We start from the raw sequence: 17,917 nt of genomic DNA, 5'->3' as shown, positions 1-17,917 counted from the left end.
AGTCCTTTTGAAAAGTGTAGGCATTTGACATTTTTATGAGTTATTTATATTAATGCTGTTGTGAAGTTGCCTAGTGTTTTATGTTACAGATTAACTAATAACTTGAAGCATTCAAAATATGAGATAATTTTAAAGTTATTAAACATAATTGAAAGCTTATCATCACTAAGATCAAAAGTAGACTAAAATTAGAGGCCCACATCTTCAAGTAAAAGACTAAGTAATGTGATAATTCGTAGAAGCTGACCGTGTAAAGGGAAATAATATTAAAATGGTGAATTTTAATAATATACTAATTTGAGCTGCTTCTTCAACTGTTATTTAAAATTAGAATATTTACATATTTTCTCATTTATTCATGGTTTATAAATAAATCTTTATTAGGTATAATTATCAATTCATTTTACATATTAATGATAATAATGAAAGAAAAAGTCAATTCAATCAAATTTATGAAAGTGATTAAGGAATAGTGGAAAGGAAAGTGATAAGGAATGAGGATCGAGTCTGATCTTAAATTGGATCACAGAAAATTTAAAGAAAAAAATACTACACTTTATAAAACTGAAGTATACTATGTATGTTTTTGAAAGTTCTTGTAATAAGAATTTACAGAAGCTTGGCAGAATAAGTGGCAAGACATTCTGCTGTCCGGGTTTTAAAATCAATTGTTTATTTTAACTAGGTTGTGTACTTTATTTCTAGGGGAAGATTATTCTCTTATATCTTGGGAGCTGTTGTTTATATTACTACAAGAAATATTGAAATGCTATGAGAATCCAATTTGTGATCTTAAGTATAACATCTAAAAAATATTAAAAGTGTGTGTGTGTGAAAGGGAGAGGAAGGAGGGAATGGAGAGGAAGAGAGAGAATAGAGTTAGCCAGAAGCAGCTTTAATCGAAAGGCAAACTTTATGAGATTAACATGTTTTAAGGCAGCAGGAAATTTACAGTCCCCTTTTAAAAATACGCTAATTATAATTTTCTACCTTTTATACTTCCTTTAAAAAGCACCCTTATTGTACTCATTAAGATTTAGAAATGACAATCACAGAAAATAAGTCATAGTTTTGTCATTTTTATGTTGTATGGGTTCCATGAAAAGTATTTTAAGAGACATAAAACAGGAACAGCATCCTAAATTCCATGAGATTGAGAGCACAAATAGCTGGCATCCATGATGCCTATGAAACCAAAGGAAGCACCATGTGAGTCATTTGGATATCATGGAAATTGAGCCTCTTAAAAGGCATGATTGAGCAGTAAGAAACAAAGAAGGGGGAAAGAATTTTATTTTTACATATGAATATATTAATTGTTAAATATTACCTAAAATATTGTAGCATAATCTTACGTCTAAAATATGGTATAATCATTGCTTATGAATTTTATTTTCCCAGGCTGTTTTCCAGGAGCATTGAGCTGACCAGCTACGTTTATATCTGGGAGAACTACAGGCTCATCGGCTTGCCGTGGGATTCTCCATGGACCTGGTATTTAACTTTCTTAGCAGTTGACTTTGGATACTACTGGTTCCATCGCATGGCCCATGGTAAGTTGCAGACCAAGGCTTTATTGACACTTTATGTTGAACTGTGTTTGGCACATAGTAGGTATTCAGTAAATACTTATTGAATCAATGAATGAATGAGTGAATACATAGTTTATGTTACAGCATGTAAAAATTAATAGTGAAAGTTTAACTTGAAATTTAAATGGAAACAATCTGAAGTCATTTTTATTAATAAGTGAAATTATTAGAGGTCCGTTTTTCACACCTCTTGTATCTAACTGTAAAACAAAATATTTTGAAAGTGATGGCTATAGCATTACCTTTTAATATATGGTCTTACGTTGTCCTTATTACGACGTGCTTGATAGAGTCTACAGTCAACTTGCACAAAATATCAGACTTCGCATCAATTATCAAGGGTCATTGCGAAGAGCTCTGTAACAGCATGGAATCCTAGGTAATGTGTGCTGTCATACGTAAGCTTGATTCAAGTTCTTGGCAGTACTTCCACATTACAAATGAAAATGCAATCAGCTGGGCATTAGCCATAACGCACTTCAGTACTACCATAGTTTTGCAAAATTTCTCATCTAAGACAAAGCCCTTTTACTGCACTGGTTCACTGAATTTGCTTTTGGGGATTCTTGGCTGCACCTTCCAAAGAAATGTTTTTTATGGAAAGCGAAATGGAAGAGCAGGAAACAGTCTAAACCTCTGCAGGGATCAGTAGAGGTTGGAGAATGATTGTAGAGCTAAGGTGAGCAAGTGGTCTCTAAGGAGGAATAAGGCATGCAAAAGTATTTCTGAAGGGAAGTGGGGGAAAGTGCTAATTTTGAAAAACTACTCCAAAGCAGAACTCAGGATTTCAGTGGGTGGTTCTGTTGAGTGGGTGGGGAGGAAGGAAGGAAGAGGAAGAAACCTGGAATAATAATAAAAAATAGGTGGGAGATGGAAAGAAGAGACCTGAGATCAGGGTGAATAACTGAGCTATGTGTGTAGGAGTATGTGTGAGCAAATATCCTTCCCAAGCGAGGATGAAGGAAATAGGAGTAGCATAGACGAGCGTTATGCTTAAGGCAGCTAAACTTTAAATACAGCATTATTTTTGTTAAACACTTTAGACATATACATTTAATGAAACTATGAAAAGTATTAATTCCTTAAAACAATTTGAAGTGAACATATAAACTAGAAAAAGTTATTTATTTTGTCTGCGATAACCTTTGTTTTTGAAAATAATAGGTCAGCTCCTGACATCATTTCCTTGTGTATAAATGCAAGAGGATACTCCCAAATCGAACATGGTTAAGAATAAAATATGGTCATGTATTAAACTTTGTATTTTATTTCAAAATAGTAGTTTTCTCCCTAAAATAAACCCATTGGCAATCTTCCTCACTTTCTATGCAGTAAATGGATATTGCAGAAAGCATACATTGTATTACTTAATTTCTGGAACCTTCTAATATCACACTGTCCTGTACAGATGTGTTTGTTTGGGAAATCTGCAAATTCGCTTAATCTTTAAAAGCCTGTTATAACAGGAAACAAAGAACCAACAAAATATTACCAAATATTAAACTTTAAAAAATACATTGATTGTAAGTTTTCTCAGTTAGGGAAGAGCAATAAGGTAAAATAATATATTAAAACCATGGAATCAAGGCTGTTTAAAGTATGCTTCCCATTAGAAAATTTTGACCCAAATCCAGCGGAGGCAAGCACTAAAAAAATCTGAAAACCTTCTGGAAAAACACTCACCACCTTCAGGCCACGAAGCCTAATCATAAGTTCAAAGACTTTTGACTTGTGATGGAAAGCTAGTAGGAAAAAAATAAACTATGTAGTTGAATATGGCAAACTTCAATATGATACTTGATTTTTAAATTTTATGTCACAATATGTAAAATATTAAAATTGATTTTTAGCAATCTAGAAATACACAGGGATAAAAAAACATAATATCAAATTTATCGAGCCTCTTGAATTACTGAGTCCATACTGATTAATTAATTAAATTTATTCACCTGAAAAGTTTGAACAGTTCTAAAATCCAAATGTTGTCATAAAATGTAATAAGAAAGAAGCCCTCCTTTTCTTACTTACTGCGTTCCTTTCCTTTCACTACTTGCAATAAAGTAATACAAGTATATTCCCCATTTGTTAATATGCTAAATGCTGTCAGTTTTGAAGAAATAATATATTATATACTTAAATTTTTGTTTTTAAGTTTATTTGAATTACTTCCTTAGGAACCCAAATTATTGCTAGGATTTTGTTTTTGTTATTTGTTAGTTTTGCATACGTTATTTTCTCACCTTACGGGGGACAGCTTGGTATTAGTGGAAAAGAGTTTAATCTTGAAAACTTGAATTCCATCTCTATTTCTATGCAAAAGAAGAGGCATATTTGAGACTGTATGTGTTCTTTATACTTCATTCCCTTTTATTCTGAAATAATGAAAATGAAATTGCTAATTATTGTTAATTTACATAAAAACAACCCTGGTACAATGATTTCTATAGAGTACTTTGACTACTTTAGAAAAAGATGTAGAATGATAAAGAGGTCTTAAATTAAAAGTAGCTTCTGGCACGCTCAGTCTTCATTACAAAAGGATGTATTATTTTTCTTGTACTTACAATTAGTCATACTAAACATATAAGAAAATGGGTAAAGATTTTTTTTTTCACTTTTTAGCAGTTCTGCTTTGCTTTCTTCCTTTCTTTTTTTGCTTTTTTTTGGTGAGGAAGGTTGGCCCTGAGCTAACATCTGTTGCCAATCTTCCTCTTTTATTTTTCCTCCCCAAAGCCCCAGTACATAGTTGTATATCCTAGTTGTAAGTCATTCTATTTCTTCTGTGTGGGATGTCGCTACAGCATGGCTTGATGCGTAGTGTGTAGGTCCGCTTCTAGGATTTGAACCGGCAAACCCTGGGCTGCCAAAGCAGAGCATGCGAACTTAACCACTATACCATGGGGCCAGTCCTGAAAATTAGTACAGATTTTTAAGTGAACGTTTAAAATATAAATGGGTACTGCTTGGGAGGAGCAAGAATGAGCCTTCCAGGGTGCTGTTAATAGACTTTATCTTGTCTTGAGTGGGGGTTACATGACTACATATATTTGTAAAAATTTATTGAGTTGTACACTTAAATTTTGTGTACTTTACCTATACCTCAATAGAAAGTTGTTAGTAAATAATGCCACTGATATTACTTCTTGGTGACTAGTGAAGTCAGAATGATATAATAAGTCAGAAAATCTAGAAATAGGAGCAAGAAGTTATTATTTGTGACTGTAAGCATAAACATGTGAATTTACACAGCTTTTACCTGTATCAGTTTCCACAACCAAGGAGGGTGGAAGTACCAGCATCCCAATTATTAATTTTATTGTGTCTCTTCTCCAAATCCTTCTTTACTGTTTCTTGCGTTATCAGACGTGGACCTTATAGATGTTTCTCCTTTGCCAGCTGACTTGATGTTAGGCTTTGCCAGTGGAAGGATCTGGAAGGATACTACAAAGCCAGACAAGGGGAAGAGATTTTACTTCCATTTTCCAGAATGCTGTTTTCTATGTGGCACTTAGCAGATTGTTATGCAGGGAACATGGTAATGTCCACCTCGCGGCTAAGCTGTAGCCTTTACCTTCTTGTTAGAGCCTATGGGCTGCGGGGACCGTGCCAGACGACTACCTGCAACTTGTACCCTCTAGGCCCTACACACTCTAGTAAGTCTCTAGCACCAGCAGAGTTCCTATGGTAGCCACAAAAGATGGCTGTCCAAAGATGTCTGACTCTTAGACTTGGTGGAGGTGGGAGGGGCGGAGGACTCTCCTAAATTCCTAAGTACCTGCCTTGTTCACTCTCCCTCAGCTCTATAGGCAATAGCTGTGTTCTGCAGTTCCTACTTCTGTACTAGCGGACTACTCCTCGTTTACCTCTTTCAGTATTAACTACCTTTTTTACTAGTTAATTCTTTATATTAACTTTTCCTTATTCAAATTACTGGTGTGGTTTCTGTCTTCTGACTGGCTCCTGACCGCCTCCGCATGTATCACATAGGGCTGTAAATTAGAGTTCACCTGCCTGTACCTTATACTAGTCCAGTCTGATGCATTGATTACACGTTTATGCTACACCACAATTTAGTTCAGTTCTGAATTAAAGACGTTAATCTGTAAAATTATCATAAGCAATCTATAAAGTCCCCTTAAACTCTATTTTACTCAATAAGTCAACTGCATACATAACTTTCTATTCATCTCTTTCTGTATCTAAATAAGGTGAGTGATCATAATTTTTGTGTAATTAGTTACAAATATTTATTCTTACAACTTTATTGTGATTAAGTGAATTTCTGTTTGTGATTTACTAAGCTTCAACTTTTTGATTCCTTCTTTTAACAGGGGTTGAATTTAGATCATCCTAATTTCCATCTTTATTTAAACAAAGAAAATAAACTGATGCATTGATCAGAATTTATTTTGTTTTGTGATGGTGCCAGGATTGTGGTCTATATTGAAGAATAGGTTACTTACATTTGGCTACATTTGTGTTTCTCTTTTTTAAAATACCAGAATATACCTAATTTTTTTTTTTAAAGATTGGCACCTGAGCTAACAACTGTTGCCAATCTTCTTTTCTTTCTTTTCTGCTTTATCTCCCAAAATACCCTCAGTACATAGTTGTATATCTTAGTTGCAGGTCCTTCTAGTTGTGGCATGTGGGATGCTGCCTCAACATGGCCTGACTAGCAGTGCCATGTCTGTGCCCAGGATCCGAACCGGCGAAACCCTGGGCCGCCTCAGCTGAGCACGCGAACTTAACCACTCGGCCATGGGGCCGGCCCCAGAATATACCTAATTTTTTTGTAACCCTTTGCCATATATTATGCCTCACTATTTTAAAAATACAGTGTGACAGTATTCATATTGGATCACTGAGGGTAGGGTCCACCCTGTATTTGCCTGAGTTATCGCCATTCCTCTCGCTTTGTCCCATGATTTCTCACCTTCTCTCACCCCTTGGAATAGTCATCATTCAAAACATATGAAGGAAGTCTTGGAATTTCCATCAACTTGCCTCTGACCCTGTTTCTCATCATTGCTTCCTACCAAAAAACGTGGCACCTATGGCAACCATTTTCCTAAGTTCATTTCATTGACAGGGACTACCCTATGTCTAATGTCAACATCACACATCTGTCCGTAGGAGCACTTAAAATGTGTATGCACTGAAAGATTACCATTATTTCTCTTCAGAGAGCCCCACTTGAAGGAGCCTCCTTCCTAGCAATAACTTATTCTTATCACTGGCAGCTGTAGTCACCTTTAAAGCCACAGCCTAAATTTTCTTGGGTGTTCTTAGATTCTATTTGTAGGTGATGTATGAAAAGCACATTTGATACAAAGGTTCTGGCTATCATCTAGGTGTTGAAAGTATAGATGCGTTGAGATATCAACAGGGAAGTCATACACTTGATAATAAAGAATAAGAGTTTCAGGAGTCTCCATCAGCCTATTTTTGAATATTGATACTAAAGTGTAGAAATATTTCCAGGAATAGTTAGAAGCATTTAAGGATGGCCATAGTAATATTTTCCAAGGATTAAAAAAAGCTGTGAAATGAGTAATCAAAATGAAACTGGAAGTCAGAGATGGAGGAAAGATTAATTTCTGAGCCTTGTCTGGCTTGTGACTCTGCTCAAGACAGAGAACGTGCCTATTTTTCTTTTAGTGCTGGGGCCTTGTACACTTGCCTGTTACATAGTAGAGAGAGCATTGAAATTTGTTTCAAGAGATCTGGGTGTGTAACTCTGTGTGTGCAACCATTCACCACACATATAACCTTAGGATGAATGTCTCTGAGATAAGTTTTATTGATTTTATTTACCTCCAAGTTTTGTGAAGAAGTTTAAATGAAAATGCTTTGAGAGTTCAGGAGCCAAGTAAATATGAATGAATGAAAACGTCAACTATAAGGAGGCAAGAGGGAGGCTTATATGAAGATTTAGGGGTTTTTAAAATGGACACAAGAGGGAAAGACTTAAGTTTGGGGGTTTTTAGAATTGCATTGGAGTGATATTCACTTAAATATGGTCTGGGAAAACCAGATTTTGTCCCAAGTAATTTTGTTCAAAAGGAAAATTTGGAAAAGTCTCTTACTAAATGTATATGATGCATTAGCAAATGATACATTTCAGCATGGCCATTTTACACCACAAAAAGCCAAATCAAGTGGGATTCTATACTTTCATTTATTAAACAATTGCAATTGCAACTGAGTTTAATATTACCATATTAAAATAGCACAACGAGAAAGACTGCTTTGTGAAGTACTACGAGAATGCACTAAGTGAAGATTCCTGGAGAAATCATCAACCAGCTTAAAGACTTCTTTCTACACCTATAAATTTTCATTTGTGCATCCATCATTCATGCATAATTTTTTCAACGAATACTTAGTGACCTATGTTATACCAAGCACCAGAGATAGGTTGGTTAATAACAGATCAGGTCATCGATTGTTCATTCTACTATGGATGATAGACATTAGCAATTACTTACAATAATAATAGGGGAAGTACAAAGATGATTATGCAGTGAATTCTAAAATTGATAAAAGAAATTTTGTCCTTTTCATTGTCACTAATTCTCAAATTTCCAAAGTTCTGAATATACTGATCAACTTTTCTCAAAGAGGTGTACATTAAGCCAAATGGAATTCTGTTTAAAATTCATATTCCTGTAATGATGATGCTAGTAATACTATTAACAGTAATGCTAATAATTAAGAGTCAACTATTATTGAAAGTCATTGGAGAAGCAACAAGTATAATGTTTAAAAAACAGATTCTGGAGCCAGGTTAGCTGAGTTCAATTTCTAGTACTACCATTTATTAACTGAGATCTGGAGCAGGTTAATCTCTCTGTGTCTTACTTTCTTCATTTATAATAATACTATACACCAGATACGACTTTTGTAAAGCTTACATGAGTAAAAACTTAGGAAAGTGACTGGGACATTGTTAATACTGTTTAAATATTACTATTATTATTGGATTAATGTTTATCATATCGTTTGACATTAGAGTATGTGCTTAATATTAGTAATACAACACATTGTATTATTTAATTCTCAGAGGAAGTAGACATGCCTATGCAGTAGGCATTCAATTGTTCATCAGATACTGGCTGGGAACCTACTATATACTAGGGATTCTTCTAATCACTGGGGATAGAGTAGTGAACAAATAAAAGTTGCTGCCTTTATGGAGTTTACATTCTAAGGAGGAAGGAAATCCAGACATAAAACATACATTATATAACATAGCGCTGGGTAGTGATGAGTGCTGTGGGATGGGGAGTGATGGATACAGCAGTCCAGTAAGGCCTCTACTCGGCCTCTGTGATAGGTGGCATTTCAATAGAAACTGAATGAGGTGAAGAAGGCAGCGTAGGAGTATCTGAAAGAAAGAGCTTTCTACAAAAAGAAACCTGCTGGTGCAAAGTACCTAAGAAGGGAGTATGCTTGGCAAATTTGAGAAATAGCGGGAAGCCATATGTGGAGGACACCACTGGAGAAAGGGAAGAAAGAAGTTGGGGAAGATAGTCAGGATCCTATAGATTGGCAATAATAAAACTGGTAAATCAATCGCCAGCCATATTTCCCAACCCCTCCCCCAAAGCCTATTTATTATGAACATAATATGAAGCCACAGGAAGATTTTAAGGAGAGGAGTGACATTTGTTTATTAATTTAACAAATATTCATTGAAGACCCACTGTATGCCTTTACTTTTACTGGCATATGTGGTACTCAAAAACCAAAACAGTCTTATGAAGCTTACTACTATAATGTCAGGATGTGGTATGTTTTTTGAGAGAGTGAGCCACACAATTCTGGGGAAAGAGGGGTCCAGGCAGAGGGAATAGCAAGTGCAAAGGCTCTGAGGCAGAGAATACTTGACACAGTTGAGGAAATGCAAGGAGATCATTGTGGTTGGAGCCATGTGGGAGAACATTAAAGTTATAAGGGATGAGGAGTGTCACAGATGTGAGGAAGTGTGGGCAGATCATGCAAGGCCTCATAAACGCATGTGCTTTTGTTCAATGTGAGTTGAGAAGACAATATGATTCGTGTTTTAAAATCACTGCTTTAGCTCAGTAGATTTGAAATTTTTTACATCAATAAACCATAAAAATTAAATTTTACAACATGACCATACATGTGCACACGTGTGTACCAGACATACACACTCACACAATTTCAAGAAATAGTATTTATCCTATTTATACAATGCACACTGAAGTTTCTTATTCCATTTTAGTCAACTTTATTTCACTTAAAAAAAATTCTATTTCATCCTAGCTCATGCAATAACAAGAAAAGGAAATAAAAGGTATACAAATTGGGAAGGATTAAATAAAACTCTTTGTTCACAGACGATATGATTGTACAATCAAAATTCAAAAGAATCAACAACAAAAATCTTGGAACTAATAAGCAATTATAAAAAGGTTGCAGGATACAAGGTTAACATACGAAACTCAATGGCTTTCCTTTAACAGCAGTGAATAAGTGGAATTTGAAATTAAAGACAGAAGACCATCTACCTTAGTATCCAAAAAATGAAAGATGTAGGTATAAATCTAACAAAATATGTGAAGATCTGTAAAAAGAACACTAAAAATCTCTGATGAATGAAATCAAAGAACTAAATAAATAGAGAGAGATTTTGCTTTCATAAATAGGAAGAGTCAATATGGCCAACACATCAGTTCTTCCCAACTTGATCTATAGATTCAGTATAATCCCAGCAAGTTGTTTTGTTGATATTCCTGAAATGATTCTAAAGTATATATAGAGAAGAAATAGCCAATGCAATATTGAAGAAGAACAGAGTTGGAGGACTGACACTAACTGACTTCAAGTCTTACTATAAAGCTGCAGTAATCAAGACAGTCTGGCATTGGTAAAAGAATAGACAAATCGATGGAACAGAATAGAGAACCCAGAAATAGATCTACATAAAGATAGTTACTGATGTTTGACAAAGGAGCAAAGACAATACAATGGAGCAAAGACAGTCTTTTCAATAGATGGTGTTGGAAGAACTGGACATCTACATATAGAAATATGAATCTACACACAGAGCTTACAACTCTTCACAAAAACTAGCTCAAAATGCACCACAGACCTAATGTAAAATGCGAAACTATAAAACTCCTAGAAGATAACATGGGAGAATATCCAGATGAACTTGAGTATGGTGATACCTTTTTAGATACAACACCAAAGGTGTGATCCATGGAAGAATTGATAAGCTGGACTTCACTGAAATTAAAAACTTCTGCTCTGTGAAAGACAACATCAAGAGAGAAGACACATCAGACTGGGAGAAAACATTTGCAAAAGACACATCTGGTAAAGGACTGTTATCCGAAATATACAAAGAACTCTTAAAACTCAACAATAAGAAAACAAACAACCCAATTAAAAATGATTAAAAAATAGGTCAAAGACCTTAACAGACACCTCACCAAAGAAGATATACAGATGGCAAATAAACATGTGAGATGAGGCTCCATATCATATGTCATAAGGCAAATGCAAATTAAAACAGCAATGAGGTAACGCTACACACATATTAGAATGACCCAAATCTAGAACACTGCCAACATAAAATGCTGATGAGAATGTGGAACTCTCATTATTGCTAGTGGGGATGCAAAATGGTGCAGCCACTTTGGAATACAGTTCCTCAGTTTCTTACAAAACTTAACATATTCTAACTATATAATCCAGCAATTGCAGTCCTTGATATTTACCCAAAGGAGTTGAAAACTTATGTCCACATAAAAACTTGCACATCGATGTTTATAGCAGCTTAATTCAAAATTGCTAAATCTTGGAAGCAACTAAAATATCCTTCAGTAGTTGAATGGATACATAAACTGTAGTACATTCAGACAACGGGAAATTATTCAGTGCTAAAAAGCACTGATGAGCTATCAAGCCATGAAAAGACATGGAGGAAACAAATACGTATCGCTAAGCAAAAGAAGCTAATCTGAAAAATCTACATACTGTATGATTCTAACTATACAGACAGTCTAGAAAAGGTAAAAGTACGAATACAGTAAAAAGATCAGTGATTGCCAGGATTTGGGGGGAAGGAAGGATGCATAAGTAGGACACAGAGGATTTTTAGGGCAGTGAAAATGCCTTGCTTGATAGTATAATGATAGATAATTGTTATTGTACATTTATCCAAACTTGTAAATTTTCAACACCAAGAGTAAACCCTAATGTAAACTATGGAATGTTGGTGATTATGATGTGTCATGCAGGTTCATCAATTGTAAAAAATATACCATTCTAGTGAGAGATGTTGCTAATGGGGAGGCTGTGCGTGTGTGGAGGCAGAGAGAATAAGGGAAATCTCTGTACCTTCCTCTCAATTTTGCTGTGAACCTAAAACTGCTTTTAAAAAATAAATTCTTTAAAAAATTATATTTCTAATATAATGAACTGATTCTATGACATTTATTTTCAGAAATATGTTCACCACTTGAAATACTTATTTTGAAGTACCTTCATTAGTCCTTATAGAAGTCTTCCCAAACCAAAATTCAGTTATAGCCTTTTGCTTGGTGCCTCAGAGTGTTTTGCATTCCAGAGTAATGCACCATGTTAAGATATGTGTCTATGCCTTTTTTTTTGTAAAGTATAGAAAATAAATATTAGGTATACAGGTTTATTTTCAGTTAAGTGATATTAGGAACGTGTATATAAGTCCATTGACGATCGGGAAATTTATTCCTTAAACATATCATTGCATTGAATAACGTTTGGGTTATTTTGTAGTGCATACTCAAATTTTAAAGGCTCTACCTTAGATTATGGTGGTATCAACAGAGACAGTGGGAATTGGTTAGATTCTGAATATATTTTGAAACTAATGTCAGTAGGATTTGCTGACATTTTTGATATGGGTTGCGTAGGAAAGAGGAAATTCACAAATGCTCCAAAAATTTGACCTGAGAATATGAGTGAACAGTGTCATTTTTCTGGAAGGAAGATATTGAGCACTGAGTAAACTGGGGGCTGGAGAGAGGGGCTGGGAATTGATTTGCCAGTTTTATTCCCCCTGTTTACAGAGAAGAGAAAGGGGTCAAATAGTTAAGCAATATGCCATAAAGCTAGTAAATTTTAGCGCTTGTTTTCAATCCAACTTTTGTTTGACTAAAGATGTGGATTGTGCAAGAAACAGGAGATTTTCTTACGTTACTACATGTTATTGTAGTGCTGTGCGAAGAAAGTGCTGTGGGGCCAGGAGGAGAATAAGATTAACTGGAAAGGAGGACTCATAAATGACTCTGTGGAGTTGGCCATCCTTAACTCTTTGGCTGGCTGGCTTTGTCCCAGTTTCAGAAGATACCAGTTATCTTCTCTTTCCTTTTAGGACATTTGGGCTCTGTCTTGGTTAAATGTTTTGGGGAAATTTTCTGCTTCAAGGGGTAAGAAAAAACAACAGAAATTTTTCTCACAATTCTGCAGGTTAGAAGTCTGATAGCAAGATGTCAGCAGAGTTGGTTTCTTCTGAGGCCTCTCTCCTTGGCTTATTGATGGCCATCTTGTGGTCCCTCTGTCTTCACATTGTCTTCCCTCTGTATATTTCTGTCTCCTAATCTCTTTTATTAAGGACATCAGTCGTATTGGATTAGGACTTACCTTGATGATATCCTTTTAACTTAATTACCTCTTTAAAGATCCCATCTCCAAAAATAGTCACATTCTGAGGGACTGGGGATTAGTACTTCAACATGTGAACTTTGGGGGAACACAATTCAGTCTATAATAATGGCTTAGCTGACTGAGAAAACAGTAATGCCCTCTTTTCATGAACATATTACATTTTCATTGGCTTGAGGAAGAGGTAGTGTTCAGTGGGAAAAGAGCTACAAATTTTGAGTCAATGACACTTGGTTTCTAATCAATTTAATCTTTCTAAAGCTCAGTGTCCTTATTTGTGAAATGGGAATAACAATCCCTTCATTTTGATGTCATTATCAAGTTTGAATAAATAATACATTGTGATGCAACACAGAGTCACACTAAATATTAATTCTCTTACACTGATTTTGAAAAAGCTTATTTTTATTTGAAGTACTACATATTTTCATACTGTTTTTTTCTAAACGTTTGTAAAACATTATACCTATGTTTGTACAAATTTTAAATTAGGTACAAAATCATAATAATTCGCTTAAAATGTATAATTTTTGGAGTTTGATTAATTTCCTAAGTTATTTTTCTGTTTCTTCAAAACCAAGCAAGTTTCTCATTTCAATGTCATTTTGTCATGAAATTTTTTGTAATGTAATTCTTGAAATTCTAATTTTTTTATTCTGCAGGTACAGAGTGCCATAAGAATTGACCCAACATTCACGTAACAAATAGGAATAACTTATTTTTCTTATTCCAAAGCATTTATACAAAAAAAATCATTGCAGAAAAAAATGCAGAGGAGCAAAAGATAGAAAATGAAATGTGTTCCTAAACCCACCACCCTAGAGATAGCCTCTGTAAACATAGTGTGCAAAATGGACCTTGGAACCAACTCCTGGTTTCAGACCCCAGCTCTATGACTTTCTCTGTAATGTTGAACAAGTTATGCCTCTGCTTTGTTTTTCAGTATTTGTAAGAGGCAAATAACATTAGTATAATTTACATAGGATCATTGTGAGGTTTAAATAAGTTACAATTAAGAAAATACTTAGGGCCGAGCCTGACACATAATAAGTAAAAAAAAAAAACACATTAACTATTACGTTGCCTGGTCTCTCTGTTGGTATAATATATTTTATATAATATAATATAAAAATTATCATGTTTTCCTTAAATGATAGTGAATATACATTAGTTGTTAAAATAATTACCTTTATCAAAATGCATGATTAAGTTTACTTATCCTCATTCAAACTTAGTTTCTCTCATTGTTGCCTGGAGATAATAACAGTACTTTAGGAAGGATCTTGCGAGTGGATTTGTATGTATCTATGTATTTGTATCATTGGGTACATGTACAGATGTATTATATAATGTGAACTAAAGCTAGAGAATTCTGATCATAGGAAACGTGTCATGTGGATTGCTATTTATCAAATTTTAATGAAATCATCTTTGTATTTAATAAGATGCATGCACAGGAAAATGAGCATTCTGGTCTCCACACAGATGTATAAACAATGGGGAATGCTGAAAGACTGTGTTTTGGGTTTGCATTCATATAGACATGATATGAACAATCTTTCCCTAGGTGAATAGTTGTCAACTGTAATAGATAAAATTGACATGAGCGTTTCTTTTTAAATTGTTTTCTTTCCTCAAGTGAATATCATATAATTTGGCTTTATTTTTGGTAGGTCAAACTTATTGATAGTCCTTTTTCCTTTAAACTTCAATGTTTTTATCTTGCTTTTTCAAAAATAGTGAAAATTTGGGGAAGAAACAAAATCCATTATAATTTATACATTTTGTCTGCATTTTAAAGCTTCCTTTGTTCCTTTCTCAGCTTAATTAAATATTAGGTTTTCAAAATATTTTTCTAGCTTAGAAACTGAAATCTCCTTCCCAGGATTTAGAAAATGACTTGAAAAAAACTCCACTAAGATTTGTCCTTTCTTCTCTTATGCTAATAGCTAATTTGACTTGTCCTTTTCCTTACATTTTGAAGCGTCATACTTCTTAGAGTGCTTTCCAAAACATAGTTTTATGTCATAGGCACTTCTAAACTATGTATATGTTTTCTTCCTCTCCAAATTCACACAAATGTTGATAATAAAAAAAACCACCACTGTATATTTCCACAACATATAGCTTATGCTGCATCATTTTTTAAAACAAATATTCAATGCCAGCTCTGTGCTTTGGAGGTATTTGAAGCATTGGAGAGAAGCCGCGTTCTAACGTGAAGTGATCATACCGTGCGTTAAACCAACAGTGCAGAGGAGCCCCAGAAAAATTCACCTGATGTGCAAGTGGTAGTAAAATCAACAAGAAATCTTATTTCATCAGTATTAGATTTCATTAGAAGTGATCTCTCTTTCTTTAGAAGTTTAGGCATATAGTGGGAAAACATGTAATTATACAGAATTTGGTGAGTTCCACCATGGTGATAATGTTGTTTAGGAAAAACCCAGCACTAAGTTAAAGGACAGAGTGAACTGCACATAAAGCATAAAACTAAAGGAGCAGGAAACAGAAAACAAAGAATGTAAATAAGTTTGAGTAGAGGGTACTGAGTGGAGGCAGTGATATGTAAATCATACTTATAACAAAGATCTGTAAAAGAATTTTAAATTTTACTAAAAAGCAAGCCATCCTTTAATTTAAGAATAAAAACATGGATGGACCTAGAGGGTATTATGCTAAGTGAAATAAGTCAGAGGGAGAAAGTCAAATACCATATAATCTCACTCGTAAGTAGAAGATAAAAACAATGACAAACAAACGCATAGAGACAGAGATAGGGTTGGTGGTTACCAGAGGGGAAGGAGGGTCGGGGCAGGGCGAAAGGAGTGATTAGGCATGTGTGTGGTGATGGATGGTAATTAGTCTTTGGGTAGTGAACATGATGTAATCTACAGAGAAATCGAAATATAAAATGACGTACACCTGAAATTTAATAAAAAAAACCTAAAAACAGATAATGGTTATATAGGCGCATTAAGTTTACTTTTTAAAATTTTTTAAATAATAGCTTAATTTTTTCAGCTAAATAAATATCAGTGGAAAACTGTGACATGAAAAAGGATAGATACAATTATTAATGTCAAGAAAAGACAATGATTCATATTTTATGAGTGGAGATAAATCAGAATATTTCAATGTAAAGAAAATACATAACTGAAACATAACAGGAAGTCCTTGGAATGACAATACATATTACTTAGATCTTAAGTACCCACCATCCTTTTAGTGACTCTAAGTGCATACCTAAGTGTATACACAGATCAAGAACTTCAACAGGAAGAATTGAAGGATAGCACTCTGAGTGGTTTTGCCGAAAGTTTGTGGGGATGCGTGAGCACTGAATTTCAAGAAAGTTTAAATGTCAGGAGGATGTTTTTTAGGTGACGAGAAGTCTTCTTGACATTTTCAAATCCTATAGGACTCCAGATTTTGAAAATTCTTCGCTGACATTAGGTATAGCAAAGCAAAATATTTGTGAATATATTAAGCCCAAATAAGTACCAGACCTTCTTGTCCTAACAGGCATTGAAAAGCTTTCACTTTATGAAATAATATTAATAATGACTCACATTTACTGAGTTCTTCCTCAGTATTTCTAAGTGCTTCAGTCAGAACTGTCCCTTGTTGTGGGGGTTCTTTTCATTCAGTTTCAGTTCTCTCTCAGGGGCAGTTGTCCCCAGTGTAGTTGTAAATTGGTTGTGTCCATGGGAGGAGGTGAGTTCAGAGTCTGCCTATGCCAGCATCTTGACACCTCTCTCTGAATGTGTTAAGGTAGGTGGTATTTTTCCACCAGGAGGCATTCAGGACTCAGGATTCACTTCCTTTGACAGAGCCATACTTCCCATTTCTAAGTTTCCTGGGTCCCTCAGTGTCCTTCCTATGATTTAGTACAGCTCACAGCATGACAGCTCAACTTTTCATATTTGTATTTCTATTCTCTTACACTGAAAATCTTGATTTGTAATAATATTAATGTATTTAATTATTTGCTACGTTATATAGTATATGATAGATTTTTCATAATAAAATATCAAACAGAAAATTTACTGATAGAAGTTTAAGATTTTTTTCCAGTTTTGTTTTTCCTTTAGAGTATATCCCACTATGCACATAATCAGAGAACTGTTTCAAAATTTACTTTAGATTCTTTTCTCTGATTATGGTAACAACTTAATATATAGTTAATTTGTTTCACTTATGTTCAATTGTTTTCATTTACTTTTATTTTTATGACTACGTACATAGATAATTCAAAAGCATAAAAATGTATACCAAGAAATATTGTTCCCATCCCTCTTCCTTCCATCTTTATTGCAATTGTGCCATATAGTTAAACCTTTTTGCAGCTTCTCTTTATTCTTCTCATGTGTTTTAATAGAAGCGTAAGTACATTCATGTACACATACATACACACACACACAGACATATACAAACATATACATAAGTACATTTCAATGTAAAACAAGCAGGTACGTATTCAAATATAACTACAGAGACGGTTAAATATAACACACATATAATAATACACATACACCATTAGACTAAATTTCTTAATCACAATATTCCAATCTCCTATTTTGTTGTCTTTTTATTTTATTAAAGAGAGAAATGTGTTAGACTCTTGCGCTATGATTATAACA

At 34.4% G+C, this 17,917-nt stretch overlaps 1 protein-coding gene across 6 annotated transcripts in view; it reads left to right on the top strand.

Moving 5' to 3' along the window:
- The window catches only part of AGMO (alkylglycerol monooxygenase), a 339,413-nt gene that overhangs the window by 9,966 nt on the left and 311,530 nt on the right, over positions 1 to 17,917 (top strand). For all 6 annotated transcript variants that reach the window (XR_011437830.1, XR_011437829.1, XR_011437831.1 and 3 more), the window contains exon 3: positions 1,402 to 1,553. Coding sequence is in view for 3 of the 6 variants with exons in the window: in XM_001495676.5 (XP_001495726.2) it covers positions 1,402 to 1,553 (152 nt within the window). In the remaining 3 variants the exon portion in view is untranslated. The remainder of the gene's footprint in view (positions 1 to 1,401; positions 1,554 to 17,917) is intronic.

Source organism: Equus caballus, chromosome 4 (genome assembly GCF_041296265.1).
Source record: "Equus caballus isolate H_3958 breed thoroughbred chromosome 4, TB-T2T, whole genome shotgun sequence".
Classification (NCBI taxonomy): Eukaryota; Metazoa; Chordata; class Mammalia; order Perissodactyla; family Equidae; genus Equus; species Equus caballus.
Note: the sequence above shows the minus strand (reverse complement) of the source record. Positions and strands in the feature narration are given on the sequence as shown.